The following is a 27,497-nucleotide window of genomic DNA, read 5'->3' on the forward strand; positions in this document are numbered from 1 at the left end:
ACTTTGTTTACAGCTTACCTCAACGGTCACGCCAGCTTTAGTCTGTCAGAAACACAGAACACTTCCTGCAATTTAACAAGCTTCTCTACCTCTCTTCCCACAGATGCTGGCTGACCTGTTGAGTATGTTTGGTACTCCTTTTATTTACAATTCCCAGTATTTGCAGTTTATTTTTTGTTGATTTTCTGATAAACACTACAGATTAAATGGAGTGGTACCTGGGATCCACACAAATTAGGGGAAATAGATAGGAAAAATGAAGCACTTTGGACTTACAAGCACAGCATGTTTTACAAAGGTCCAAGTCCATTGACTGATATATCAAAGATCATTGAGTTTGCATTGAAATGACCATGCACACGCATCACTAGAAAGAGACTGAATATTTAATGGAAAATAATGTGCACTTATTATAAATAAATAAATAGATATTCTTTGCATGAAATAGTGTCCTTTCCTTTTCCAAAAGGAGACTGCTTTGCATATTTGCAGAGAGATATTAATAAAATGTTCTCAATTTAAAGTGAAGGGTACCTTTAAACAATATATTCCTGTAATAGCATTTATGTGATGTTTCCTGTTAATATTCTCAGTGTTTTCATAACAGAAAGAGCAAATAATTTAATAAAAGTTTAACCACAAATTCAATTTTTAAATTTTACAGATAAGCAGTTCTTGAGGGTTCTATTTGTTTAGAACAAATTAAATAATTTTACTATAAATGTAAACTTTGAAATTATTTCCACTGTTTTCTTTTATAAATGCTTTAATCAAAGATTTACCCATACAACGAATGACGGTTGACATTGCTGAGGCACCTAATTGATAATGTGTAATGTGACCAATATGCTAAATGTTAAATCCAAATTTTATAATTGTCACAAAAACAAAAGACTAAACAGTAACTTACAAGAGCCCACTAGTTTGCTTATGATGAAGCATTGCTGTATGGCTGTGCTCACATAAGGGGGAGTGGGTCAAAGGTGGTGTGGGGGAGGAAATGTATTTGAGATTTTAAGAACCACTTTATAGTGGGGGCAAAAAAAAATCTAAACAATCAGAGATTGTTTATTGCTGAGTGTGCCTGTCTTTGTGGAAAAGGAGTGAGTAGATACCAGGTGCTTCCCTGCAGGGAAGCAGGAAAACATCTGAGACCAAGAGACAAACTGTTGTCTTTGCCTTTAGTCAGTGCATCATTACCCCAGGCATCGAATGACATTGTCACAGGGAAACCTACTGGAGTTTAGCTGCTGTCCTTTAATTGACTAACTGTTAAGAGATCTATGTGTCACTTTCACTGATTAAACATATGGACTCATCAAGACGAACTAAGGAGTGTGGTCCAAGGCGCCTTAATACAAGTGAATTTCTTAAGTACCGATGGAGTTTCCCCCCCCCCCATTCTATTTTGTAGATTTCCCTTCCTTAAATCAGTTTTACCAAAAGTAATCTTAATATTAATGCTGCACACTCTCCAAATCAATTTTCTGCAACCTTTGGGAAAATTTCTAATGATGATTACCCTCCCTGGTACAAATGTAAATCTTGACTAAGTGATTCTAATTTGTCAACATAGAAATGGTACTGGGTGTTTGAGCGGGCCATTGCTTCACTGACTTTTGTTTTAAATGTTTCCTGGTATGTTTAGTCTTCATCAGCAGGTGGGATGGTGGATGAAAACCAGAAAGTAAACCCTACAGATGAGTGCTCAATTTTAGTTGCTCACAGAATTTGCAAGCACATTTTTTCTTATGTAAATAACAGGATGACAAATCTTTTTACAAGCCCAAATAACATTACTACATCAGAACAAAGCACAAGAATATTAACTATCACTCCCTCATGATAATGCACCTGTCAACGAGATTTCCGATTTGGCTCTAGCAACCTTTGTGTGATTATTCTTAAGTGGCAGACTATTAACATTGTAGCTTCAAAGTTAACCCAGTCTTGTATTTTTCTAGTATCCATACTTTCTAATGCTACTGAATGGGGTGGCATAGTAGCCTAGTTGTTAGCACAATGCTTTGCAGTACCAGCGACCCAGGTTCAAATCCCGCTGCTGCCTGTAAGGAGTTTGTACATTCTCTCTGTGACCACGTGGGATTTCCCTGGCTGTTCCAGTTTCCTTCTAAAGTCCAAAGACATAATGGCTGGTAGGTTATTTAGTCACTGTAAATTGTCCCGTGATTAGGCTAATATTAAATCGGGGGACTGGGGACAGCGAGGCTCAAAGGGCCAGAAGGGCCTAATCTGCACTGTACCTCAATAAATAAAGATCAGAACTTGGAACACTCAGTTTCTCCCCTCCATGGTCGAGGGAAATCTACTGACCCTCCGGTTCACAGATGCCAGTGAAATCTATGATTGGACCTTTACACCACAAGATGTTAGTTTTTATATTGAGAGGAACTAAATCATAAAGGAACCTCATTGAGCTATTAGTTACATTAAATATCACATTCTTGCATGTAACTGATAAGAAAAGCACAGTAACTGGCAGGAACCATCGGGGTGCTGATGCACAGAGAGACTGTGGCGTGCAAGTTCATAGACCCTAGACAACAGCAATGTGGAGGTTGTAGTGAAGAACACATTTAACACTACTGCCTTTATAGCCCGGGGCACTGAGTACAAACATTGGGGCATTGTGTATGAACTGTACAAAACATTGGAGCACTGTGTATAGTTCTAGTCACCATGATGCAGGAGGATGTGCTAGTATTGGAAAGAAGGCAGAAGGGACTCACCAGGACATGATGTCAGGAAGGAAAAGCTTGTGTTGTAAGGAAAGATTGGACTGGCTGTATTTATTCTCACTAGAGGCTGAAGGTAGCTTCATACAGGTCTACAAGATTGAGAGGCACACATAGGGCAAGTAATCAGAATCATTTTTTCCCCAGGATAGGGTAGTCTAAAGCTATAGGGCATGGATCTAAAGTGAAAGTAGGAGATCTGAGGGGCAACATTTTCACAGAGAATGGTAATTATACAGAACAAGTGGCTACAGGAGGTGGCAGAGACACTTTAAAAAGCATTTGGATAGGTTCAGTGATAGGAAAAGAGTAGAGGGTTATAGGCTAATGTAGACATGTGACATTACCATAGAGAGGCATCGTGGTCAACATGGATTTCTTGGGCTGAAGGAACAGTTTCTGTGCTGTATGTGTCTGTGACTCTAAAAACACACACTGGTCACCAGAAGCAAGAAGTTTGCATACTACTGACACCTGCCTGAATCTTGGTTTTAACACTTTAAAAATGATTTAAGAGAATAAACTAACTTTTCTAGTTGCAACAACTGCTCTTTTCACTAATTGAAAGACATCAAGTCAATGGCCATCATTTAAAGCACTGTAGGGTGGACGGGACACTGATGTCAGTGCCAGCCAGCACACAAGCTGCAGCAGAGTTTCCTTACTTGCAAGGGAAATAATCATCGAAAGATAAACACACGAGATTCTGCAGATGCTGGAAATCCAGAGCAACACACAGACACAAAATGCTGGATGAACTCAACAGATCAGACAGCATTCATAACGCGAACACAACATTCTCCACGGTAACTATTTTTGAAATGAGGCCACTGCTATTGGAACAAATGTGGCAAGATTCTCAAACATGTCAAACCATTTTTATGTTCCAAATATAAATGATGAATGGGGAACAGCAGGGCAGCTTTCTTTTTTCAAACAGCACTGTGGGGATTTCATTGTCACCTGAACTACCGGAATACACAATACAGCACTTTATTTCAAAGATATATGCTGGATGTGATCACCGGTTACTCATTTATATTTTGGTATGACCTTCATTTTTATGATTAAGTTATTAATTTAGCTTTAGGTTAAAACATAGGTACCAAAATCTGATAGGACACTGATGGCAGGCTGGCAACATTCCTCTTGTTGGCTGCTTTAATGGTGACTGAGGCCCAGGTTTACAGGGGTGCTGGCATTGAAAACTGATAATTCTTCTGTTGGGAGCACCCACAGCACAGAAAGATTTAAAAAAAAAAGAGGAGCTCTGAGTCTCCCCATGAAACCTAAGAAGTGACAAATGTTGTGTGTAAATTGAGTAGAACTTGCAACTGCACCAGAGAGAGAGCGAGAGTGGAAACTGGGCTTCACTGTGCTCAGTGACCAGCATGCATCTGTAGCTCTGGCAAAAAGCACATCACAAAAACTCAGTTTTGTTTATTTTACACTAAGCACTATCATGAGAAATTTTACGGTATTTTATATAGATGGTTAATTTGTAATTGATGCATTTCCTTTTCCATTCTAAATCAATATTACAGGAAAGTGAATAACTGGGTCAGCTTCCAGAGAGCAAAAGAGACTGCTGTACTGAACTGCAGGACAAAACAATGTCAATCCTCTACAGCTGGTGGCAGCTAAATAAACATCAACTTACATCCTGTTTACCCAAAAGAACATCTAAATATACAGACCAAGGTAAAACCCAGCACCACCAAATACCAACAAACGTAATTAACAATGCTGTCTTCAAAGAAAATAAATTCAGTATCTATTGATGTCATCTATAATACAATGGAAGTCTTTGACAGATACTCTTATCACGGCAGCCTAGAACTGAATAACTCAAGCACTAGATACAAGAGACATCTTAACCAGATTTTGCATCAAAACTACCGTACATTGAAATCCTGAGCTCACGATAATCACTGAATATTGGCAATCACTCGCTCACTCACTCAGCAAGGAGATACAGAAGCATGAAGTCACACACAGTGATTCGGGAACAGCTTCTTCCACTCTGCCGCCTGATTTCTGAATGGGCACTGAACCCATGAACACTACCTCATTACTTTTTTTAAAATTTCCATTTTTGCACTATTTATTTAATAGATATACTTACCGTAATTCATGTTTTTTTCTATTATATATTGCATTGTACTGCTGCTACAAAAGCAAATTTCACGACATATGCTGGTGATAGTAAACCTGATTCTGATGACAAATGTATGCCTCGCCTATTCATATTTCAGTTGACTTACACACTTCAGTGAATTTCCACAAGCAGTATTGATAAAATTGCTTCCAAGAGGTCTAGTTTTCTCTCCTGTTTGAATCAATCACCCTTCCTGTCAATAACACCTCATTTTCAATAAAGCTCAACTTCACTCAAATCGAGAATTCAAGTGAGGAGATTACAACAGAAAGGCATTTACTTGGAGAGGAAAGCAGCAGGGGGATTCAAGTCCCATATGAGCAAACGGGATTAGCATGGATAGATATCACAACTGGCCTGGAGGTAGATGGCTATAAGTACCTGTCCATAAGATTAAGATATAGGAGCAGAATTAGGCCATTCAGCCCATTGAGTTTGCTCCATCATTCAATCACAGCTGATTTTTACTTTCAACACCATCCTCGCACCTTCTCCCTATACCCCTTAACCACGTTGCCAATCAATTTCTGTGCTTAAATATCTATGATTTGATGATTTTAAAAATTTGAGCTCCATAGTACTGTACATAAAAATGTCAACTGGTGATCCTGCTTTTTCAAATTATTTCATGTTTACAGCCAATTTCCACTTTAGAGATTTCTTAAGGTCCTGATAGTTTTTGTGCTTTCTATTCTCGATCCCTAATCCCAAATGCACTACATTACTCTTCCTCCTCCTCTCTGTATCTTTGCAAATTAAGATAAAACACCTAATTCTTTCTTTTCCCTGGTTTTTGAAACCAAGAGATGATGATTTGGTTTTCTGGTTGCACGATTAAACCTCGGTGATCTACTGCATTGAGTCCAAGCCTCACAAATGCTTCCTGTTTATAGTACTAATTAGAATTTAAATATTTAGTCATCAATAACAGAAGGAGCTTAGCATTTTTATATGGATTTATTCTCCAAATCACATTCAAGGATGTAGGTTGGTCAGTACCATATAAAGGAAAATTAACTTTAGTTTTGTAAATTATACTACAAAGCATTTCAGCATCATTTGACAAGAATATATTTTAGTAATAAGTAGTTTAGTACTTTCTTTTTAATTCCCAAAATACTCAGTATTTTTCATAATTTTATCTAGAAGTTACTTTTGTTACAGATTTAAAAACATACAAGTGTGACCTGCTAAACATTCCTATACATAATTGTTTTTAAGCACATCTAATACATTACATGTCAAATAGGAGACAACATAGATGGCATGACAAAATATTCACAAAGGAATCCCTAACTGCTTTTCAGTATTATGTGAAAATCCATGTAATCACAGGAAAAGTAGCTGTCACAACCTAAGCATATTCTTAGGGAATTAAATCATACCTAAGAATTCCAGGTCTGTCTGCTGGCACCACATGAACTTGTACAACCTGTTCCAAGACTGGATTGTCTGCAACCAGTCCAGTCACTAGGACTATCCTGAGTGAGGAGGGTGTGTCAACAATCAGTGGGGTTAAAAACAAGATCTGTCAAAGGGCACTGAGATTTCCTTGTCAATGCTGAGGAGATCGGGTGCCACCAGGCCACACTGCATTTTTTTTTAAATGTAAAGCTATTTGCATCTGACTAGTCAGAGTCTGGGTTTGCAATAGGGCAGAAAGGAGGTGGGTTTTTTCCAACCAGCATGCAAGATGTATTAATAATCACAGTGTCATTGGGACTGGCCTGACTCAAATCATGGTCACTACATGAAAAATAACCCAAAATGTTTGAATGGATCACTTAACAGTGGTGATGGATTTTGCAAAGTTTGATCAAGCTTCGATGACGCTATTAATAAAAATAAAATTTATATTGTATATTCAATATGGAAATACAACTCAAGGGACTACACAAGACACAAAGGCAGGAAAGATATTAGGATAGATGTCCAAAACCTTAATAAAGTTTTAAAAATCATAGTATTTTAAGATGCATTCTACTATATTGACAACGTGTATAAATTTGAGCAATTTTCACAAAGTACACACAACTCGGAGTGATAAATTCAATACATTATAGGTACTGTTGTCCATGCTGTGCAGAAAGGGAGAATCGCAGGTTTAGAACTGAATGTTTGTTGCTGATTACAAAATGCAATTCTGGTGCTTTGAAGGCACACCCAATTTTCTTTATCAACAAGCCACAAAAAAAAATGCAACACCAAGACCATTTAAAAAAGTACTAATCAATAGCATAAGGACTGGCAGGTTGCTATAATCATGCAGATAAGCCAGTTGGACTATGTTTCAATGCTGCCAAGTAGACACAAGTTAACTGGATCACATTTCTTTCTCGGTCTATTCTTCTGCATAGTTTGAATGTGAACTCAAAGAAAAACAGTATCACTTATAAGAAAAACTTCTGAATTAAGTAAAATAGAACTACCTGTTTTTTCCAATTCGTGATTTCCTACTGGATAGTGTGCATCTAAACTTCTATTACACTGACCAAAACAATATTTCTGAATTGGCAGTTACATGTCTGAAATGATGAGAGTACAGAATCATTGGAGTTTTCTCATGTTTGCTACAATTAACTATGCAAATGACAATAAATGGAACTCCTTAATGAAGGAATTTACAAGTTAAATTCCTGGATTGTCAAGGCAACCAGTTCTTTACTTTTCAAATCCAGCAACCCAGTCCCAGATATTTTAATCTGAACAAACATTATGAAAGCTTCCTAGTGTTAGAAGCACTGGTAGTAGATTTCCATAATTAAATTCACGCTGATCTTTTGATCTGGGAACAAAGTATTTTAATACTGACGCACCATACATCCCATACTTCAACAATCACTCACTGGGCTCTTAGGAAACTAGGAGTATATAATATACTGACCACTGCTAATGGCTACCGCTAGTAACGTGACTGAAGCGGAGACAAATTGCGATAGGGACCAATCTTAATGGGATGCAAAGATTAAACTCCCACTTTTGGACAATTAAAAGCAAATGCTGATCAAATCCAGAAAGCATTGGATTCAACATAACAGAAAATATTGAATGAGAGACTTCTTCACTTGGGCGACATTCATGAATGGACATTACAACTTCATGCAAAACACTTACTCAGTAGTGGAAGACTATGTTCAATAGTTAAACTTAATGCCTTTATAGAAACATAGAAAACCTACAGAACAATACAGGCCCTTCAGCCCACAATGTTGTGCCGAACATGTCCCTACCTTAGAAATTACTAGGCTTACCTATAGCCCTCTATTTTTCTAAGCTCCATGTACCTATCCAAAAGTCTCTTAAAAGACCCTATCGTATCCGCCTCCACCACCGCTGCCGGCAGCCCATTCCACGCACTCACCACTCTCTAAGTAAAAACTTACCGCTAACATCTCCTTTGTACCTACTCCCCAGCACCTTAAACCCGTGTCCTCTTGTGGCAACCATTTCAGCCCTGGGAAAAAGCCTCCGACTTTCCACACGATCAAAGCTTCTCATCATCTTATACACCTTTATCAGGTCACCTCTCATCCTCTGTCGCACCAAGGAAAAAAGGCCGAGTTCACTCAACCTATTCTCATAAGGCATGCTCCCCAATCCTGGCGACATCCTTGTAAATCTCGGCATCCTTTCTATGATTTCCTGTAGTGAGGCGACCAGAACTGAGCATAGTACTCCAAGTGGGGTCTGACCAGGGTCCTACATAGCTGCAACATTACCTCTCGGATCCTAAATTCAATTCCACGATTGATGAAGGCCAATACATCATACGCCTTCTTAACCACAGAGTCAACCTGCGCAGCTGCTTTGAGTGTCCTATGGACTCGGACCCCAGGATCCCTCTGATCCTCCACACTGCCAAGAGTCTTACCATTAATACTATATTCTGCCATCATATCTGGCCTACCAAAATGAACCACTTCAGACTTCTGGATCCACAAAGCAATGTCCCCTTGGATCCCATGCCTCCTTAATTTCTCAGTAAGCCTTGCACGGGGTACCTTCTCAAATGCCTTGCTGAAATCCATATACACTACATCTACTGCTCTTCCTTCATCAATGTGTTTAGTCACATCCTTTATGCTGCCTTTTCAATGTTCCTTTCACTAAACTTAAAGTTACACCTTGAGCTGAAAGATTGGAGAAAGGCAATCAAAATTTGGTTAAATAAATTGTAGAGAGGAGATGGGAAACATGAAATTCTAGAGTGTGGAATGAAAAGAACAGGAAAAAGGCCAGGGTAGTGTGAGAGTCGAAGTAAATTAAGATGTGCGTTTCTGAAAGAGGTTAAGGGTCAGTGCAGAGGACAAATGTGATTTAATTATGTCTGGGTTAAAGTCAGTAAACAAATGTGATTTAATTATGAATGCAGAAGCCCTGACAAGATTAACTGTTTGTGGAATCATTGAAGTCCTGAGATATGGACTATTGTTTTACAGAAATGTGTAAAAAAACAACTCCAAATATGGAATGGGATAAGACTGTGTACCTCCCGAGTCAGGGAGGGGAGGGGTAAGGAAGAAGGATAAAACCTGCTGCCCTGTAAGGTTCAGGGTTCCCTTCTCTGAAGGCACCCAGCTCTGCAGACCTGTTAATAAACTTTGTTTCCTTGAATTTGTCTTGAAGCCATTATTCGGGAGCGTGGCTCGTTTCTGACAGTAGGAAGTTGCAGATTCCAAGAGATGATGTTGGATTACAGGATTACAGGAGTTATCAGGGCAGGGCAACAAAAAGATTTAACACAAAACTGTGGGGCTTGCAAAGCAGGGAGGGAGACTGGTGGAAGGAGGAGTTAGGCCTAGAGTCAGAAATGATGGAGCTTTAATGGATTAAACAGGAAATGGAATAACATTAGAAAGCTACTGACTAGCATCTAGATGGGAAATGGCTGGATAGGCAAATAAGGGGCTGATGCAAACTCCAAAGGAATAATTTTAAAATGCATCTACCTACAAGGTGGCATATGAATGAGACTCATTTCAATTGATTTGAACCCGAGAAAAGGCAAGTGGTTTTCTTCAAACTAATATCAAGAAGCCACATATCTGCTCGTGTGAATGGTCTTCAATGTGTGGAGATGCTGTGATATCAGGAGGCTTGTTGCAAAACCTCCTGATGGGCTTAAGTATAGAGGAGTGCACAAAGAAGTTTCAGATAAAATTAATCTGTGTACGAAACAAAATACTCCCCATCGAATAATATTTCAATTTTAAGTGGCAGGGTACCATGACTTAAAATAGGTTTGTGTGGCATGAGAACCAATAGTTACCCCCTCCACAGTATGGGGTGCCTGAGGACCATGAATGGTAAAAACCTGTGGACTTTATTTAAAGGAAATCCTCCTTTGCAGAGAAGCAGAAGCATTACATCATGAAATGTTTTCACAACAGAAGATACATCATGTCTGTTTGACTAAAAAACAGTAAACTGGAGAACAATAACTCCATAAAATTCATTTCAAGAACAACAGCCTGTTAACGAACTGACAAAGAGTTACCACTGGATCACACATCTGTGTAAAGTATCCTTCAAATGATTGACTTTTACCTTTCTGGGCTTTACTTTATCATGAAAGTCGTACTGCCCAATTCCTCTGCAACCAATTCCAAGCCACCAGGGAATTCCTTGTTTATCCTAAAACATATAAAAACAAAGAAGCTAATGTTGTGAAAAAAATAGTTCTATCTGGCTTATTAAGTGTTTTTCTATTTTCGTCATTCAAAACCAGCAACAAATCTTGCTCAGTGATACCCCGTGGAGCAAGCAGATGCTTTACCAGTACAGACAGACATTTCACATCATATCCCATAATCCCAGTGGTAGGGTTAATGAAACTTTATTGCCGGCATTTGTCAGCCAGTTATTCACCATCATTGCACTGTGGACAGGGTCTTCTGGATTTCCATATGTGCAGCTTAGTGTGGAATTCCCAGTGTTACTGTGATTCATTGCCTCTCCACAAGTTTTACAGACTTTTTAGTGTAGTCCCGTTAAGTCAGATATCTGATAAATTTCAGGCACTCGTCAACTATCCTTGGTATAAAATCTTCAAATATGTTAAGACTTTGCTGCATGAGCAGTGAGCTTTTAATAGTACACAGTGCTGTAACTATAGGCAAATATTTTGGTACTAAAGATCTCAGCACTATAATTCCAGATATTTAAAAATATTTTACATTAATATTTCAGCTACTCACTTAAATTCTAGCTCGTGAAGCATTTAAAATATTAACTCAAAATCTCATCATTTCCTTAGCGATATGCTGTCGGTAATCAGCTGCTCTGCTGGCTCAATGATATCACTGTGGCTGATTGTGCAATAGCAAACAATATTAGGAAATTCACACTAAAGGCATCTTTGCTGACTTCAGTGAAAGCATCTGCAGCAAACTCTGGCACCTCACGGATGTCTTCAAATCCAGGCCACTGTCAGAAAAGTGCAACGTGCCTTTGGTATGGCTCACCACTAGACATTCTGCTGCAGAAATATTTCTTAATAAAATTAAACCTCCACAATGCATCAACACTTACATCACTTATTATACTGTGGAGCAGACTTGATGGGCCAAATGGCCTAATTCTGCTGCTGGGTCTTATGGTCTTGCATGCTGATCTGTCCATTTCCATTTGTGTGACATGTCATGGACTGGATGCTGCCACTGCACTCTAGCACACAAGACTGCAGACCAACTTATGAGGATGAGAAAGATGCCCTGCGAGAAGGGTCATACATGGAATGATTTTGAGCTGTTCCAGTCCAACTGCAGACGCCCGTTCTTCATTAACGGATATTGCTAGAGCTAACTAGAGGGACCATGACTTCAATCTATAACTTTCCTGAACAGGACTGACACTGCAACTCGATGCTGGAACTAAAGCTAATCCATTATTAACCCCACCATTACTGATTACCGCTCCAGAGAAATTAGAACTATGAACTATCCGGTTCCATCTTTAATTAGAAGACATCTACAAGTTATGAAGGGCCAACATATAAATAAGCTTCCACAATTATTAAATTCACAAGTCTGAATATGTACGTATATTGCCTCTTACAGGTGGTACTACTACTACATCGACACAGGCCTAGGGGGCCTCGGCATTGGCGGTCTTACAGGTAGCCAAACTAGTTTCCTCCCTCCTAATTTTAGTAATGGCTGTTATCAGTCTTTGGAGCTTTTGGTGCTATTTATTACAGCACAGATATGGACATAGAGTAATTTTGTGTATTTTCTGATTTATGGACTTCCGTAAAAACTAAACCCGTTTGTTACCTGCGGATGGCTTATAGAATATTAAATAAACTTCCACGCGATCTGTGCTGCTAGCAAGAGATGCACCTTGTAATTACATGCAAACTTGGGGCAGACTTCAATGTAAATGCAAATTCAGCAAAATCTCCACTACAATAAGTTCTTTGACTCCAAAAACAACTGACTGGTGTTTGGTTCAGTATTTTTTTAAAACAAAAGATAAGCAATTTGTAGTTGGCATTAAAATTTTAACATTAATGCTTCATTCGTACCTAATTACGAAACACTTTTCAACTAATTAAAAAGCTTTCAATTGGCACTGAACTTCGCTTACTCAGGTCTTCTTGGTAAATGTTCTAGAGTCTGCACAAGCAACCCATTAAATCATGTTAACTTAAATGTTACAGCATATAACCACTATATATGGAATAGAAATGTCAAAATCTATTAAGTTGAACATAATGTGCTATAATTATCCCAATCTGTAGCTCCTACAAAAAAAGTCTGTACCTTCTATCAAATTTATATCCAAGGAATATTTAAATTCAAACAAACTGACATCCAACAGACAGTCAACCATTTTCAAATGGGAGGACAAAAATTTGTTCACACTGAACTGCATGTCACAATAGGAAGTTAATTCCATTAATATTAACAAAGTTGTGAACAGTGGTTAAATGGGACAACATCAAGATCAGTACATTTTGGCCCAATTAGCTGAAGTTTCATGGAAATAGCTCAAAAAAGACACTACAGTTTAACTGAGAAACAAGTTATGTATTTAACTGATATACAGAACAAATTAGAACACTACCAGTGTGACTGCTGTACCATAAACTGTGTATTAGTTCCTAATAGTTTGAAGGTGGAGTTCATACAGTGTATGTTGTCAATGTTCTTTTGATGACTGTAAATGAATGAAAATTGGTGCATATAATGGACTGACTTCATCGACTTCCTGCAGGAAGTAGTGCTAAAAGTCATGGCTTTTTAATTCTGTGTCTGACAGTCCCAATACGCATCCAACGCTACTTTAAAACTATTTATTTATTGAGACAGTGTGTGGAATAGGCCCTACAGCCACGCTGCCCAGCGATCCCAATTTAATCCTAGCCTAATGATGAGACAATTTACAATGACCAATTAACCCATCAACTGGTAAATCTTTGGACTGTGGGAAACCGGAGCACCCGGAGGAAACCCACACGGTCACGGGGAGAACATACAAACTCCTTACAGGCAGTGGCACAGGAATTGAACCTGGGTTGCCTGTAAAGTGTGTGCTAACCACAATGCTACCATGCCACCCTACTGTTCTCTCCAAGGACGGTGCAGTGTCTAATGGCGACACAAGTACACATGACTGACATTGGTTAGAAAATGTTTTATCCTCCAAATCTTCATTTTTGTCATGACACTCAAGACAAATGTCAATACCTTCAAGTTCTTAGTAGTTCATAACTTGAATACTGAAATCAGTCATTCCATTTTCACTCCTGGCCGTTTTTCACATCTCCAAGCCTGAATGCTTGAAACCACATTTGAGCAAAACAGTTCTGAATTGTCTTACTGTTTACTTCTCGCCAATTATCACTGACAAAAGTCACTGCTTTTGAATGCGCACACACACATAACCGATACTAGTTAGAAACTGTTTGCCAACAGTCTCCCATCCCAATTAAGCGGCATCATGTCCCAAATAAATGAAGGAAATCCTGACTATTTTCTCAATTAAGTTCTTGCTTCTTACGAGTTATGTCAAATAAGCAGCTGCCCGATTAACCAATGACCCAATTAACCAGAACTCACTCTATTAGTATTTTCATCGGGAAGTGATCGGGAGTTAGCTGCTGGGACTGTAGGTGATCATCTGCTACTACATTTTCATGTACTTTAAGGGATCACACAGCCATTTCAGTAAAATTAGTCAATTTGAGTGTGAAGAATTACAATCTAAAGGAACAGTCGCATTGCAATTATTCACCAACAACGTTCTTTAAGATTAAAACGGAGTACTCAACAGTTTCCTTCCAAGTGTTTGAAGAAACCACTAAAATGTCAAATATTTCACTTCGCTTGTGCATTTGACCTTTCATTATTCAGAACGCCTGAAAAGGTACATCAATTCAGACTCAATTTCTCAATTACATCACTTTTTATTCTCATAATTACTGCAGCAGTTGAACTTTACATCCACAGCAGCTTTGACATTAATTACCCTGCATTTGCTGCTGCTTGTGACGGGTACACCTCCATACCATGCACATCTTAATGCTGGTTTAAAAAAAGACAAACAGCCATGTGGCAAAATCACTTTTTAAAAAAGATTAGGTTGTAACACTTCAAAGTGACATTATATTCTGTTTTATGGCACTTAATAAAAAGGCATACCGTTACCTGCAATCTTGATTAAATCCATGATTTTTGATATGTTCATGGCCTTACTTAAAAGGACAGACTGCTAGAAGAACTTATGCAGTTCATTATATTTTGTGTGTGCCCATTTTCATCATTTTGAAATAGAATAGTGATAAATCTAAAACATAATTCCATCTTCAGTTTCTCATCTACAACATCTGTTAACTTCTTGAATAGATGCCAAAGGTGGGGCAGAGACTGCATTGCGTATGATGCCAACTTCCTTGGGCTACAGTTCAACTGTTATTCCCTCTGTGTATGCAGGTATAATGGATGTCCTGTACATCTGAATAATGTAGTTGTTCGCAAAAAAACTGGCTACATTCTTATATTACAACATCAGGTCTGTGTGTAAAGGAACACTTTGGATCTAGTGATCATCTTTCAATTAGTTTCAAGATAATTATGGAGAAGGACTGGACTGGTCCTCGTCCTCAGGTTGAGATTCTAAATTGGAGAAAGGCCTATTTTGATGGCATCAGAAAGAATCTGACAGGTGTGGAATGGGATGGACTATTTCCTGGCACAGAGATGCTTGGTAAGTAGGAGGCCTTCAAAAGTGAAATACATAGAGTGCCATAAAAAGTATTCACTGTCCTTGGAAGTTTTCATGTTTTATTGTTTTACAACACTGAATCACAATGGATTTGATTTGGCTTTTCTGACACTGATCAACAGAAAAAGACTCTTGCAAATATAAAACACCAAATAATTGATTGCACAAGTATTCACCCCCCTTCCTCAAGTCAGTATTTAGTAGATGCATTCTTGAGTCTCGGCAGGCCGGACAGCATCTAGGAAAAGAACACAGTAGACACTTCGGGCCAAACCCATTGGCAAGGCTTCGGCCTGAAACATCGACTGTACTCTTTTCCTAGATGCTGACTGACCTGCTGAGTTCCTCCAGCATTGTGTGTGTGTTGCCCAGCATCTGCAGATTTTCTCTGTTTGTGACAGCCTTGAGTCTGCGTGGATAGATCTCCACCGGCTTTGCACATCTGCACATTGCAATGTTTCCTCATTCTTTTCATTTTCTTCATTCATGTGTGCAGGAAGTGTGTCCAACTGCAGCTTCTGGCAGACCGCATTGAGCGTCTGGAGCTGCGATTGGATTCATACTGGAGCATCCGCGATGCTGAGAAAGTCGTGAATAGCACGTTCAGTGAGTTGGCCACACGCAGGTAAAGGCTACACAGGCAGAAAGGGAAGGGGTGGCCACTAGACAGCGCAGCAGTAGGCAGGTAGTGCAGGAGTCCCCTGGGGTCATCTCCCTCCTGAACAGATATACTGTTTTGGATACTGTTGGGGGAGATGTCTCATCAGGGGAAGGCAGCAGCAGCCGAGTTCATTGCACCATGGGTGGCTCTGCGGCACAGGAGGGACGGAAAAGGAGTGGGAGAGCTATAGTGATAGGGAATTCGATTGTAAGGGGAATAGATAGGCGTTTCTGCGGCTGCAAACGAGACTCCAGGATGGTATGTTGCCTCCCTGGTGCAAGGGTCAAGGATATCTCTGAGCGGCTGCAGGACATTCTGGAATGAGAGGGTGAACAGTCAGTGGTCGTGGTGCACATAGGTACCAACGATATGGGTAAAAAAAGAGATGAGGTCCTACAAGGTGAATTAGGGAGTTAGGAGATAAACTAAAAAGTAGGACCACAAAGGTAATAATCTCTGGATTACTACCAGTGCCACGTGCTAGTCAGAGTAGAAATAGGAGGATATTTCAGATGAATACATGGCTTGAAAAATGGTGCAAGGGGGAGGGATTCAAATTTCTGGGGCATTGGAACCAGTTCTGGGGGAGTTGGGACCGGTATAAACAAGACGGTCTACACTGGGCTGGACTGGAACCAATGTCCAAGGGGGAGCATTTGCTACTGCTGTTCAGGAGGCTTTAAACTAATGTGGCAGGGGGATGGGAACAAGTGCAGAGAGACAGGGGTGTAAAATGAGGGTAGAAGCAAAAAGTAGTAAGGTGAAAAATAAAAGTGGCAGGCAGGCAAATCCAGGGCAAAAAGCAAAAAGAGCCACTTTTCAACATAATTGTATAAGGGCCAAGAGTGTTGTAAAAACAAGCCTGAAGGCTTTGTGTGTCAATGCGAGGAGCATTCGTAACAAGGTGGATGAATTGAATGTGCAGATAGTTATTAATGAATATGATATAGTTGGGATCACAGAGACATGGCTCCAGGGTGACCAAGGATGGGAGCTCAACATCCAGGGATATTCAATATTCAGGAGGGATAGACAGGAAAGAAAAGGAGGTGGGGTAGCACTGCTGGTTAGAGAGGAGATTAACGCAATAGAAAGGAAGGACATTAGCCTGGAGGATGTGGAATCGATATGGGTAGAGCTGCATAACACTAAGGGGCAGAAAACGCTGGTGGGAGTTGTGTACAGGCCACCTAACAGTAGTAGTGAGGTTGGGGATGGCATTAAACAGGAAATTAGAAATGCGTGCAATAAAGGAACAGTAGTTATAATGGGTGACTTCAATCTACATATAGATTGGGTGAACCAAATTGGTAAGGGTGCTGAGGAAGAGGATTTCTTGGAATGTATGCGGGATGGTTGTCTGAACCAACATGTCGAGGAACCAACTAGAGAGCAGGCCATTCTAGACTGGGTATTGAGCAATGAGAAAGGGTTAGTTAGCAATCTTGTCGTGCGAGGCCCCTTGGGTAAGAGTGACCATAATATGGTGGAATTCTTCATTAAGATGGAGAGTGACATAGTTAATTCAGAAACAAAGGTTCTGAACTTAAAGAAGGGTAACTTTGAAGGTATGAGACATGAATTAGCTAAGATAGACTGGCAAATGATACTTAAAGGGTTGACGGTGGATATGCAATGGCAAGCATTTAAAGATCACATGGATGAACTACAACAATTGTTCATCCCAGTTTGGCAAAAGAATAAACCAGGGAAGGTAGTGCACCCATGGCTGACAAGGGAAACTAGGGATAATATCAAGTCCAAAGAAGAAACATATAAATTAGCAAAAAAAAAAGCAGCACACCTGAGGACTGGGAGAAATTCAGAGACCAGCAGAGGAGGACAAAGGGCTTAATTAGGAAAGGGAAAAAAGATTATGAGAGAAAGCTGGCAGGGAACATAAAAACTGCCTGTAAAAGCTTTTATAGATACGTGAAAAGAAGAAGATTGGTCAAGACAAATGTAGGTTCTTTACAGTCAGAAACAGGTGAATTGATCATGGGGAACAAAGACATGGCAGACCAATTGAATAACTACTTTGGTTCTGTCTTCATTAAGGAGGACATAAATAATCTTCCGTAAATAGTAAGGGACCGAGGGTCTAGTGACATGGAGGAACTGAGGGAAATACATGTTAGTAGGGAAGTGGTGTTAGGTAAATTGAAGGGATTAAAGGCAGATAAATCCCCAGGGCCAGATGGTCTGCATCCCAGAGTGCTTAAGGAAGTAGCCCAAGAAATAGTGGATGCATTAGTGATAATTTTTCAAAACTCCTTAGATTCTGGATTAGTTCCTGATTGGTGGCTAATGTAACCCCACTTTTTAAAAAAGGAGGGAGAGAGAAACCGGGGAATTATAGACCGGTTAGTCTGACATCAGTGGTGGGGAAAATGCTAGAGTCAGTTATCAAAGATGTGATAACAGCACATTTGGAAAGAGGTGAAATCATCGGACAAAGTCAGCATGGGTTTGTAAAAGGAAAATCATGTCTGACGAATCATATAGAATTTTTTGAAGATATAACTAGTAGAGTGGATAGGGGAGAGCCAGTGGATGTGGTATATTTAGATTTACAAAAGGCTTTTGACAAGGTCCCACACAGGAGATTAGTGTACAAACTTAAAGCACACGGTATTGGGGGCATGGTATTGATGTGGATAGAGAATTGGTTGGCAGACAGGAAGCAAAGAGTGGGAGTAAACTGGACCTTTTCAGAATGGCAGGCAGTAACTAGTGGGGTACCGCAAGGCTCAGTGCTGGGACCCCAGTTGTTTACAATATATATTAATGATTTAGACGAGGGAATTAAATGCAGCATCTCCAAGTTTGCAGATGACACGAAGCTGGGCGGTGGTGTTAGCTGTGAGGAGGATGCTAAGAGGATGCAGGGTGACTTGGATAGGTTAGGTGAGTGGGCAAATTCATGGCAGATGCAATTTAATGTGGATAAATGTGAGGTTATCCACTTTGGTTGCAAGAACAGGAAAACAGATTATTATCTGAACGGTGGCCGATTAGGAAAAGGGGAGATGCAACGAGACCTGGGTGTCATTGTACACCAGTCATTGAAGGTGGGCATGCAGGTACAGCAGGCAGTGAAAAAGGCAAATGGTATGTTGGCATTCATAGCAAAAGGATTTGAGTACAGGAGCAGGGAGGTTCTACTGCAGTTGTACAAGGCCTTGGTGAGACTGCACCTAGAATATTGTATGCAGTTTTGGTCCCCTAATCTGAGGAAAGACATTCTTGCCATAGAGGGAGTACAGAGAAGGTTCACCAGATTGATTCCTGGGATGACAGGACTTTCATATGAAGCAAGACTGGATCGACTAGGCTTATACTCACTGGAATTTAGAAGATTGAGGGGGGATCTTTTTGAAACGTATAAAATTCTAAAGGGATTGGACAGGCTAGATGCAGGAAGATTGTTTCCGATGTTGGGGAAGTCCAGAACGAGGGGTCACAGTTTAAGGATAAAGGGGAGGCCTTATAGGACCGAGATGAGGAAAGAATTCTTCACACAGAGAGTGGTGAATCTGTGGAATTCTCTGCCACAGGAAGCAGTTGAGGCCGGTTCATTGGCTATATTTAAGTGGAAGTTAGATATGGCCCTTGCAGCTGAAGGGATCAGGGGGTATGGAGAGAAAGCAGGTACAGGGTTCTGAGTTGGATGATCAGCCATGATCATACTGAATGCGGTGCAGGCTCGAAGGGCCGAATGGCCTACTCCTGCACCTATTTTCTATGTTTCTATGTTTCTTTTTTTAAAAAAAATTGCTCAATCTCTGTCACATTGCATGGGGATTGTGAGAGAACAGACCTTTTCAAGCCCAGCCAGAAATACTCAGTTGGATTGAGGCTTGGACTCTGACTTGACCACTCCAGGATATTAACCTTGTAGTTTCTAAGCCATTCCTGTGTAGCTTTGGCTTTATGCTTAAGATCATTGACTTACTGGAAAACGAATCGCCTCCCAGGTTGCAGTTCTCTTACAGACTGCATCAGATTTTTCTCCAGGATTTCCCTGTATTTTGCTGCATTCATTTTACCCTCTACTTTCACATGTTGTCTAGGGCCTGCTGCAGAGAAGCATCCCCACAGCACAATGCAGCCACCACCATGCTTCGCAGTAGGGTTGGTGAGTTCTTGATGTTTGGATTACGCCAAACATAGCGTCTAGTCCGATGGCCAAAAAGCTCAATTTTGATTTCATCGGACCACAGAACCTTCTTCCAGCTGACTTCCGAGTCTCCCACATGCTTTCTGGCAACTCTAGCCAAGATTTCACATAAGTTTTTTCCCCCCCAACATTGGTGTTCTCTTTGCCACTCTCCCATCTCAGCCACTGAAGCCTGCAACTCCTCCAGAGTTGTCATAGGTCTCTTGGTGGCTTCCTTCCCTAGTCCCCTTCCTGCATGGTCACTTCAGAGTTTTGAGAACAGCCTGCACTGGGCTATGCCATATTCATTCCATTTCTTGATGATTGACTTAACTACGTTCAAGGGATATTCAGTGACTTGGAAAATTTTCTTGTATCCATCTTTTGCTTTTCAATAACCTTTTCGTGGAGTTGATGGAGTGTTCTTTTGTCATCATGGAGTAGTTTTTGACAGGATACTGACTCACCAGCATTTGGACTTTTCGGATATAGGTGTGTTCTCATTATAATCAATTGAAACAACTTGACTGCACTCGGGTCTCCAAAAACTGATCTCCATTTAACTAATTATGTGACTTCTAAAACCAGTTGCCTACACCAGTGACGATTTAGTGTGTCATATTAAAGGCGGGGGAATAATTGCGCAATCAATTAGTTTGTGTTTTTATTTGTAATTAATTTAGATCGCTTTGTAGAGATCTGTTTTCATTTTGACCTGAGTCTTTTTTCTGCTGATCAGTATCCCAAAAAAAAGTCAAATTAAATCCACTATGATACAGTGTTGTAAAACAATAAAACATGAAAACTTTTGGGGGGGGGTGTGTGGAATAAGTACTTTTTATAGGCACTGTAGTTTATATGTTCCTGTTAGAATAAAATGCAAGGTTAACAGATTGAGGGAACTTTGGTTTTAGAGGGGTATTGAGGCCCCGTTTAAGATAGAGGTGCATAGTAGGAAAAGGCAGGAAGAAACAATGAGGTGCTTGAGTATGAGAGATACAGGAGAATATTAAGAGGAAAATCAGGAGGACTAAAACATGAAGTTCCTCTGTCAGACAAGGTGAAGGAGAATCCCAAGGGCTTCTACAGATATTAAAAGCAAAAGGATAACAAGGGAGAGAATTAGACAACTTGAAGATCAGCACGTTCAGCAATGCATGGAGCTGAAAGAGATAGGAGAGATCTTAAATGAGTTTTTGCCTTTGTGTTTATATGGTACACAGAGTTTACATAACTGAGAGAAAAAAAACAATATAGGGGTTTGGGATCGTATGCAGATTACAGAAGAGGTACTTGATGTTTTGAGGTAAATAAGTTCTCAGGGCCTGACAAGGTGTCCCCTCAAACCATGCAGGAGGCTAACACAGAAACTGCAGGGACCCTGGTATTTAAACATCCTTAGCCATGGGTGAGGTGCTGGAGGTTTGGAGGATAGCTAATCTTCTGTTGTTTAAAGAAAGGATCTAAGAAAAAGTCAGGAAATTATAGGCTGGTTAGCCTGATGTCAGCAGTGGGTAAATTATTGGGCCCAGGGACGGGAAATATAAGTACTTGGATAGACAGGACCTGATTAGGGAGAGTCAATGTGGCTTTGTGCAAGATAGGTCTTCTCTAATCAATCTTAGAAACTTTTCTAGGAGGTTACCAGGAAAGTTGATGAAGGAAAGGCTGTGGAAGTTCACTATATGGACCTTAGCAAGGCCATTGACCTAGTCGCACATGGGTGGCTGATCCAGAGGTTCGGTCACTTGGCTTTCAGTATCAAGTAGTAAATTGGATTTGGCATTGGCTTAGCAAGAAAGCCAGAGAGTGGTAGAAGATTTGTGCCTCTCTGACTAGAGGCCTGTGACTAATGGTGTGCTGCTGGAATACAGGGTTGGGTCTGCTGTTCTTTGTCATCTATATTGACGATCTGAATGATAAGATGGTAAACTGGATCAGCAAATTTGTGGTTGACACTAAGACTGGGGGTGTAATGGACAGTTAGACTGACTATCAAAGCTTGCCGCAGGATCTGGACCAGCTCTTGAAAAAATGTGCTGAATAACAATAGATAGAACTGATTGCAGACCAATGTGGAATGGCACACTTCACGAGGACAATATAACTTCCAATATAACTCGGAGTCCTGCCATGTGCAGAAGTTCGCTGATGACACGGCCATAGTGGGGTGTGTCAGGAATGGACAGGAGGAGGAGTATAGGAAACTGATACAGGACTTTGTGATATGGTGCAACTCAAACTACCTGCGTCTCAATATCACCAAGACCAAGGAGATGGTGGTGGACTTTAGGAGATCTAGCCACCATATGGAGCCAGTGATCATTAATGGAGAACGTGTGGAGCAGGTTAAGACCTACAAGTATCTGGGAGTACAGTTAGACGAGAAGCTTGACTGGACTGCCAACACAGATGCCTTGTGCAGGAAGGCACAGAGTCGAATGTACTTCCTAAGAAGGTTGGCGTCATTCAATGCCTGTAGTGAGATGCTGAAGATGTTCTATAGGTCAGTTGTGGAGAGCGCCCTCTTCTTTGTGGTGGCGTGTTGGGGAGGAAGCATTAAGAAGAGGGACGCCTCACGTCTTAATAAGCTGGTAAGGAAGGCGGGCTCTGTCGTGGGCAAAGTACTGGAGAGTTTAACATCGGTAGCTGAGCGAAGGGCGCTGAGTAGGCTACGGTCAATTATGGATAACTCTGAACATCCTCTACATAGCACCATCCAGAGACAGAGAAGCAGTTTCAGCGACAGGTTACTATCGATGCAATGCTCCTCAGACAGGATGAAGAGGTCAATACTCCCCAATGCCATTAGGCTTTACAATTCTACCGCCAGGACTTAAGAACTTTTTAAAAGCTATTATTAATGCTTTTTGAGATAGTGATTTAGATGCATATCATATTTTTTACTAAGTATTGTATGTAATTAGTTTTGCTACAACAAGTGTATGGGACATTGGAAAAAAAGTTGAATTTCCCCATGGGGATGAATAAAGTATCTATCTATCTATCAAACCAGGGTATGACTTAAACAGTGAGCAGTAGGGCACTGAAAACGGTACAACAAAAGGACCTGGGAATACAGATCTATAACTCCTTGAAAGTGTTGTCACAGGTAGATAGTGGCATCGAGAGAGCATTTGGTACATTGGCCTTCACAAATAAGAACACTAAGTACAGCAGCTAGGATGTTATGTTGAAGTTGTACAAGGCATAGGCGAGGCCTAATTTTGAGTATTGTGAGCAGTTCTGTTCTCCTACCTACAACAGGAAAGATTTCACTAAGATTGAAAGAAGACAGAGAAAATTCACAAGGAAGTTGCTGAGACTTGAGGACCTGAGTTGTCGGGAAACGTTGAATACAATGGGACTTTATTTCCTGGAGCAAAGGAGAATGATGGGAGATTTGAGACAGTTATACAAAATTATGAGGGGTACAGATAGGGTAAATGCAAGCAGGCTTTTCCACTCAGGTTCTACTGAGACTAGAACAGTAGTTAAAGGTGAAATATTTAAGGGGATCTTTCCCATGAAGGGGAACCTCTCCGCTCGGTGTGGTGCAAGTGTGGAATCTGCAGAAGTGGTGGAAACATGTTTGATTGCAACATTTAAGGGATGTTTCAATACATACACTCAAGGGAGAGGTGTGAAAAGCTATGGTCCAGCTGTGATGTAGGTGACACAACAGTTGGGCACGGACTGGAATGGCCGATTGGCTTGTTTCTGGAGCTGTGATGCTCTATGGCTGTAAGATCACGCTCCAATTGTATTTTTTCAATATGAACTGTATTCCAATATGATGAAATGGTAAAAGGCTACAATAATGCTTACCTGCCCAAAGCATGAACGAACAGTGCATTAAGCAATGAACCACAATTTATGCCTTTGCAGAGAGAAAGGCAGAGGAGACAAGGAGGAATAAAAGAATCAACAACTTTGAGCGAAATTATGTGTCTCATGTCACTGGGGCAAACATTCCATTGTGGTGGAATGAAAATAAAAAACCGCAGGATTCTCTCAGCATGAAAGCAATATGCAGAAGAACCTTTATTCAAACCAAAATCATTTCCCCCGTGACAAATTGTGTGTTAAAAGCATGCAATATCAAGCAAACATGTTTAATAACTAACCTTTACTCCATAGTAATGAATACCATAAGTAGGAAGAGCTTCCACTACGGTCATATAACTGAAAAATAAATAGTGTTAATAAGCTAAATGCAAAATACCTCATCCAATATAAAATCAAAGTATAGTAGCAACTCAATTATTTGATTGCACTAATTAAGTTGGACAAAAAAATTAACTTACAAGTTTTTTTTTAAAAGCAGGGAACTGAAAAATAGTCTGCACTGGAACGTGAAGTCAGATAACCTTTTCATTATCTGCTTAATCTCTTACTTCTTGGGTTAAATAAAAACAGATGTGAACATCATGATAACAGTTCTTCCACTGAAAGGGCAATATTAGTTCTTTACAAAGAAGCACGTGGACCAACATGAATTATCTTTGTTGTCGGCAACAAGCATTAAAACCTGTTCCTGTTGGTCGAAGTCTTGTTTAAAACAAAATCACATCCGTGGATTATTAGAGTATTAACAAGAACAGAGAAAGCAGAAAACCCAGCCACCGTCTCATCTGATTAAATTTGACTGCACCATTTGATTAAATGCCCAAAGGAACCACAGTACTATTTCACAGGCAGGAATACAGTACAATTCCATTAATACTTCTAATTTTGTGGAATTTACCCTTTTGTGGCTTGAGTCCGAAGGACAACACCACAGTAAGATTCTTTGCACAAACTGTTTCAAAGGGCTTGCATCTCAGTTTGCAAATGTAAGTTGATGAATGATTGTCATAATGCAGGTACTGAGTTTCAATTTGTTGTCATCAAACAATAAGCAATAATACTCTGAAATCAGATTACTAGATGATCACAGTGCATGGACTTTGCCAGATAATGCAATTAGTAGCATGGATATAAATCAGGTATTGTCAACCAAAGTGTTCTGAATGCTGAGCTTCTCAGATTTGATTTGCCTGTTGCAAATACTACAGAATAAGTTATCATCTGATAGTTTTATTATGATGCATGTATAGTTTTCAGAGATCACTTTCCTGTAACTCAATGATCAAACTGAAAGTATGCTACCTTTCAAAATCTGTCAACTGAAATGCATTCTGTATAGTCAAAGATCTACAAGAGTTACAAAGTGGGTTTATGGATGCTAAATATTATCCTCACACAAGTGGACGTAACAGGAAGGCCCGTGACATGCCTCCAAAGTCGTGGCTGCTGATCCTATCTGCAGAATTTAACAGTTAAGTAAATTATACCTGTCGGCTGAGCGGGGACTGTGATTTTGGTGGATGGACACTGGGGGGGGCGGTGGGGAGGGGGAGTGGAATAATCCATATGCTATAGTCAATTGCTGTGTTGGGTTTTAAATTTTGTAAAAATATTAAATGAAAGTCTAAACAATTCCAAGTGATTCTTTAACTCTGGGTTTGAGCATGTAAGGTACCTGTGCAAGTTAAACACTAACTTTGTTAAAGATTTGCTAATAGCAGCTCGATTTACCACTGTAGACTTGTTAAATTGCTTGCAGATAGCAGCTGGGTTCCTTTCGGCCTCAGGCACCAGTGGCACCAGAACAAAAGAGCGAAGAATGCATCTGTCTCTACATGTCTCTCAGTCTGTGTGGATTGGTCCCCTGTTTATTGAGGCACCTTTTGCTCACACCTTGGGACTTCACCTAGACCGAGGAATCACAATTGATTCCTGGATGGACCCAGCGAGATTTCACTAGTTGGAATTCAGAGCTCTCCCCCGACATCGACAAACAAGTGGAGACTAAGAATCGTGAGCCCTGAAATCTTTGTGGAAATCTTTGTAGCTTATTACATAGAATTTAGTGTGCTTTTCTGATTTATGATAATAAATCAGGCTTGTGCTTGCATGCTTATTACATTTCCTGGACACTCGAGTTGCTTTGGGTCGGATCGCTGGAATTCATAAGGATGAGGAGGATCTGATTGAAACCTTTCGAATGTTGAAAGGCTTGGACAGAGTAGATGTGGAAAGGATGTTTCCCATGGTGGGAAGAGTCTAGGACAAGAGGGCACAGCCTCAGGATAGAGGGGCGCCCTTTCAAAACAGAGATGCGGAGAAATTTCTTTAGCCAAAGGGTAGTGAATTTGTGGAATTTGTTGCCACGTGCAGCCATGAAGGCCAGGTCACTGGGTGGATTGAAGGCAGAGATTGATAGGTTCTTGATTGGACATGGTATTGTCAGAAACGAGCCACGCTCCTGAATAATGGCTTCAAGACAAATTCAAGGAAACAAAGTTTATTAACAGTTCTGCAGAGCTGGGTGCCTTCAGAGAAGGGAACCCTGAACCTTACAGGGCAGCAGGTTTTATCCTTCTTCCTTACCCCTCCCCTCCCTGACTCGGGAGGTACACAGTCTTATCCCATTCCATATTTGGAGTTTTTTTTTTACACATTTCTGTAAAACAATAGTCCATATCTCAGGACTTCAATGATTCCACAAGCAGTTAATTTGTCAGGCCTTCTGCATTCATGCTTATCAGACATAATTAAATCACATTTGTTTTCTGACTTTAACCCCGACCTCTTTCAGAAACGCACATCTTAATTTACTTCGGCTCTCACAGTATCAAAGGTTATAGGGAGAAGGCCGGGCAGGAACTGGGGTTGAGGAGGAGATAGAGAAAAAGGATCAGCCATGATTGAATGAGAGCAGACTCGATGGGCCAGATGGCCTAACTCTGCTCCTATGTCTTATGTCTTAATCCAGCCCATTACAATTGCAATGCACATTCTGACTATGTAACAACAAAATGTAAAAGATAATGAGAGGCATTCATCACGTGAATAGTCAGAGGCTTTTTCCCCAGGGCTGAAATGGTTAGCACGAGAGGACTTATTTCTAAGGTGCTTGGAATCAGGTACAGAGGAGATGTCAGGGGTAAGTTGTATGTTCTTTAAAAATGCAGAGAGTGGTGACTGCGGAATGGGAGTTGTGCAGGTGGAAACAATAGGGTCTTTTAAGAGACTCCTTGATGGATACATGGAGCATAGAAAAATAGAGGGCTATGGATAAGCCGAGGTAGTTCTAAGGTAAGGATATGTTCAGCACAGCTGTAGATTTTCTATGTTTCTAAAACCAGAAAACAGAAATTTCTTTTTGTACCTTCAAGATATGAAAAATTGTATTTGTCAATCATTGAATTACTATGAGTCCAACGTTTTGTTGTTAAACAACTGTAATGCTGCAGCATGTAAATATTGCTGGAGCTATGATTTACTGCTAAATACATCACATCTATCATTTGAATTGGCCATTTGAAAATTGGTCAACTGAAGCAAAATGCATGCACCAAAGTTGGAACTTTTGATTATGATGGTGGGTGGGTATTGGTCAGGTGATCAGGGAATATTCCAGAACCAACACAAAACAGTATCAAGTGCAGAGGAAGCCACAAAGAAATAAGAAGCCAAGGGAAAATAAAT

At 40.2% G+C, this 27,497-nt stretch overlaps 1 protein-coding gene across 5 annotated transcripts in view; it reads right to left on the reverse strand.

Annotated features, from left to right (window-relative positions):
• The window catches only part of LOC140741871 (FERM domain-containing protein 4B-like), a 316,280-nt gene that overhangs the window by 39,763 nt on the left and 249,020 nt on the right, over positions 1-27,497 (reverse strand). For 4 of the 5 annotated variants that reach the window (XM_073072370.1, XM_073072368.1, XM_073072369.1 and 1 more), the window contains exons 10-11: positions 24,089-24,146; positions 10,462-10,548 (exon numbers count right to left, since the gene is read on the reverse strand). In XM_073072370.1, coding sequence (XP_072928471.1) covers positions 10,462-10,548; positions 24,089-24,146 — 145 coding nt within the window. The remainder of the gene's footprint in view (positions 1-10,461; positions 10,549-24,088; positions 24,147-27,497) is intronic. The other variant, XM_073072367.1, reaches the window with a different exon arrangement.

This window comes from Hemitrygon akajei, chromosome 19 (genome assembly GCF_048418815.1).
Source record: "Hemitrygon akajei chromosome 19, sHemAka1.3, whole genome shotgun sequence".
Classification (NCBI taxonomy): Eukaryota; Metazoa; Chordata; class Chondrichthyes; order Myliobatiformes; family Dasyatidae; genus Hemitrygon; species Hemitrygon akajei.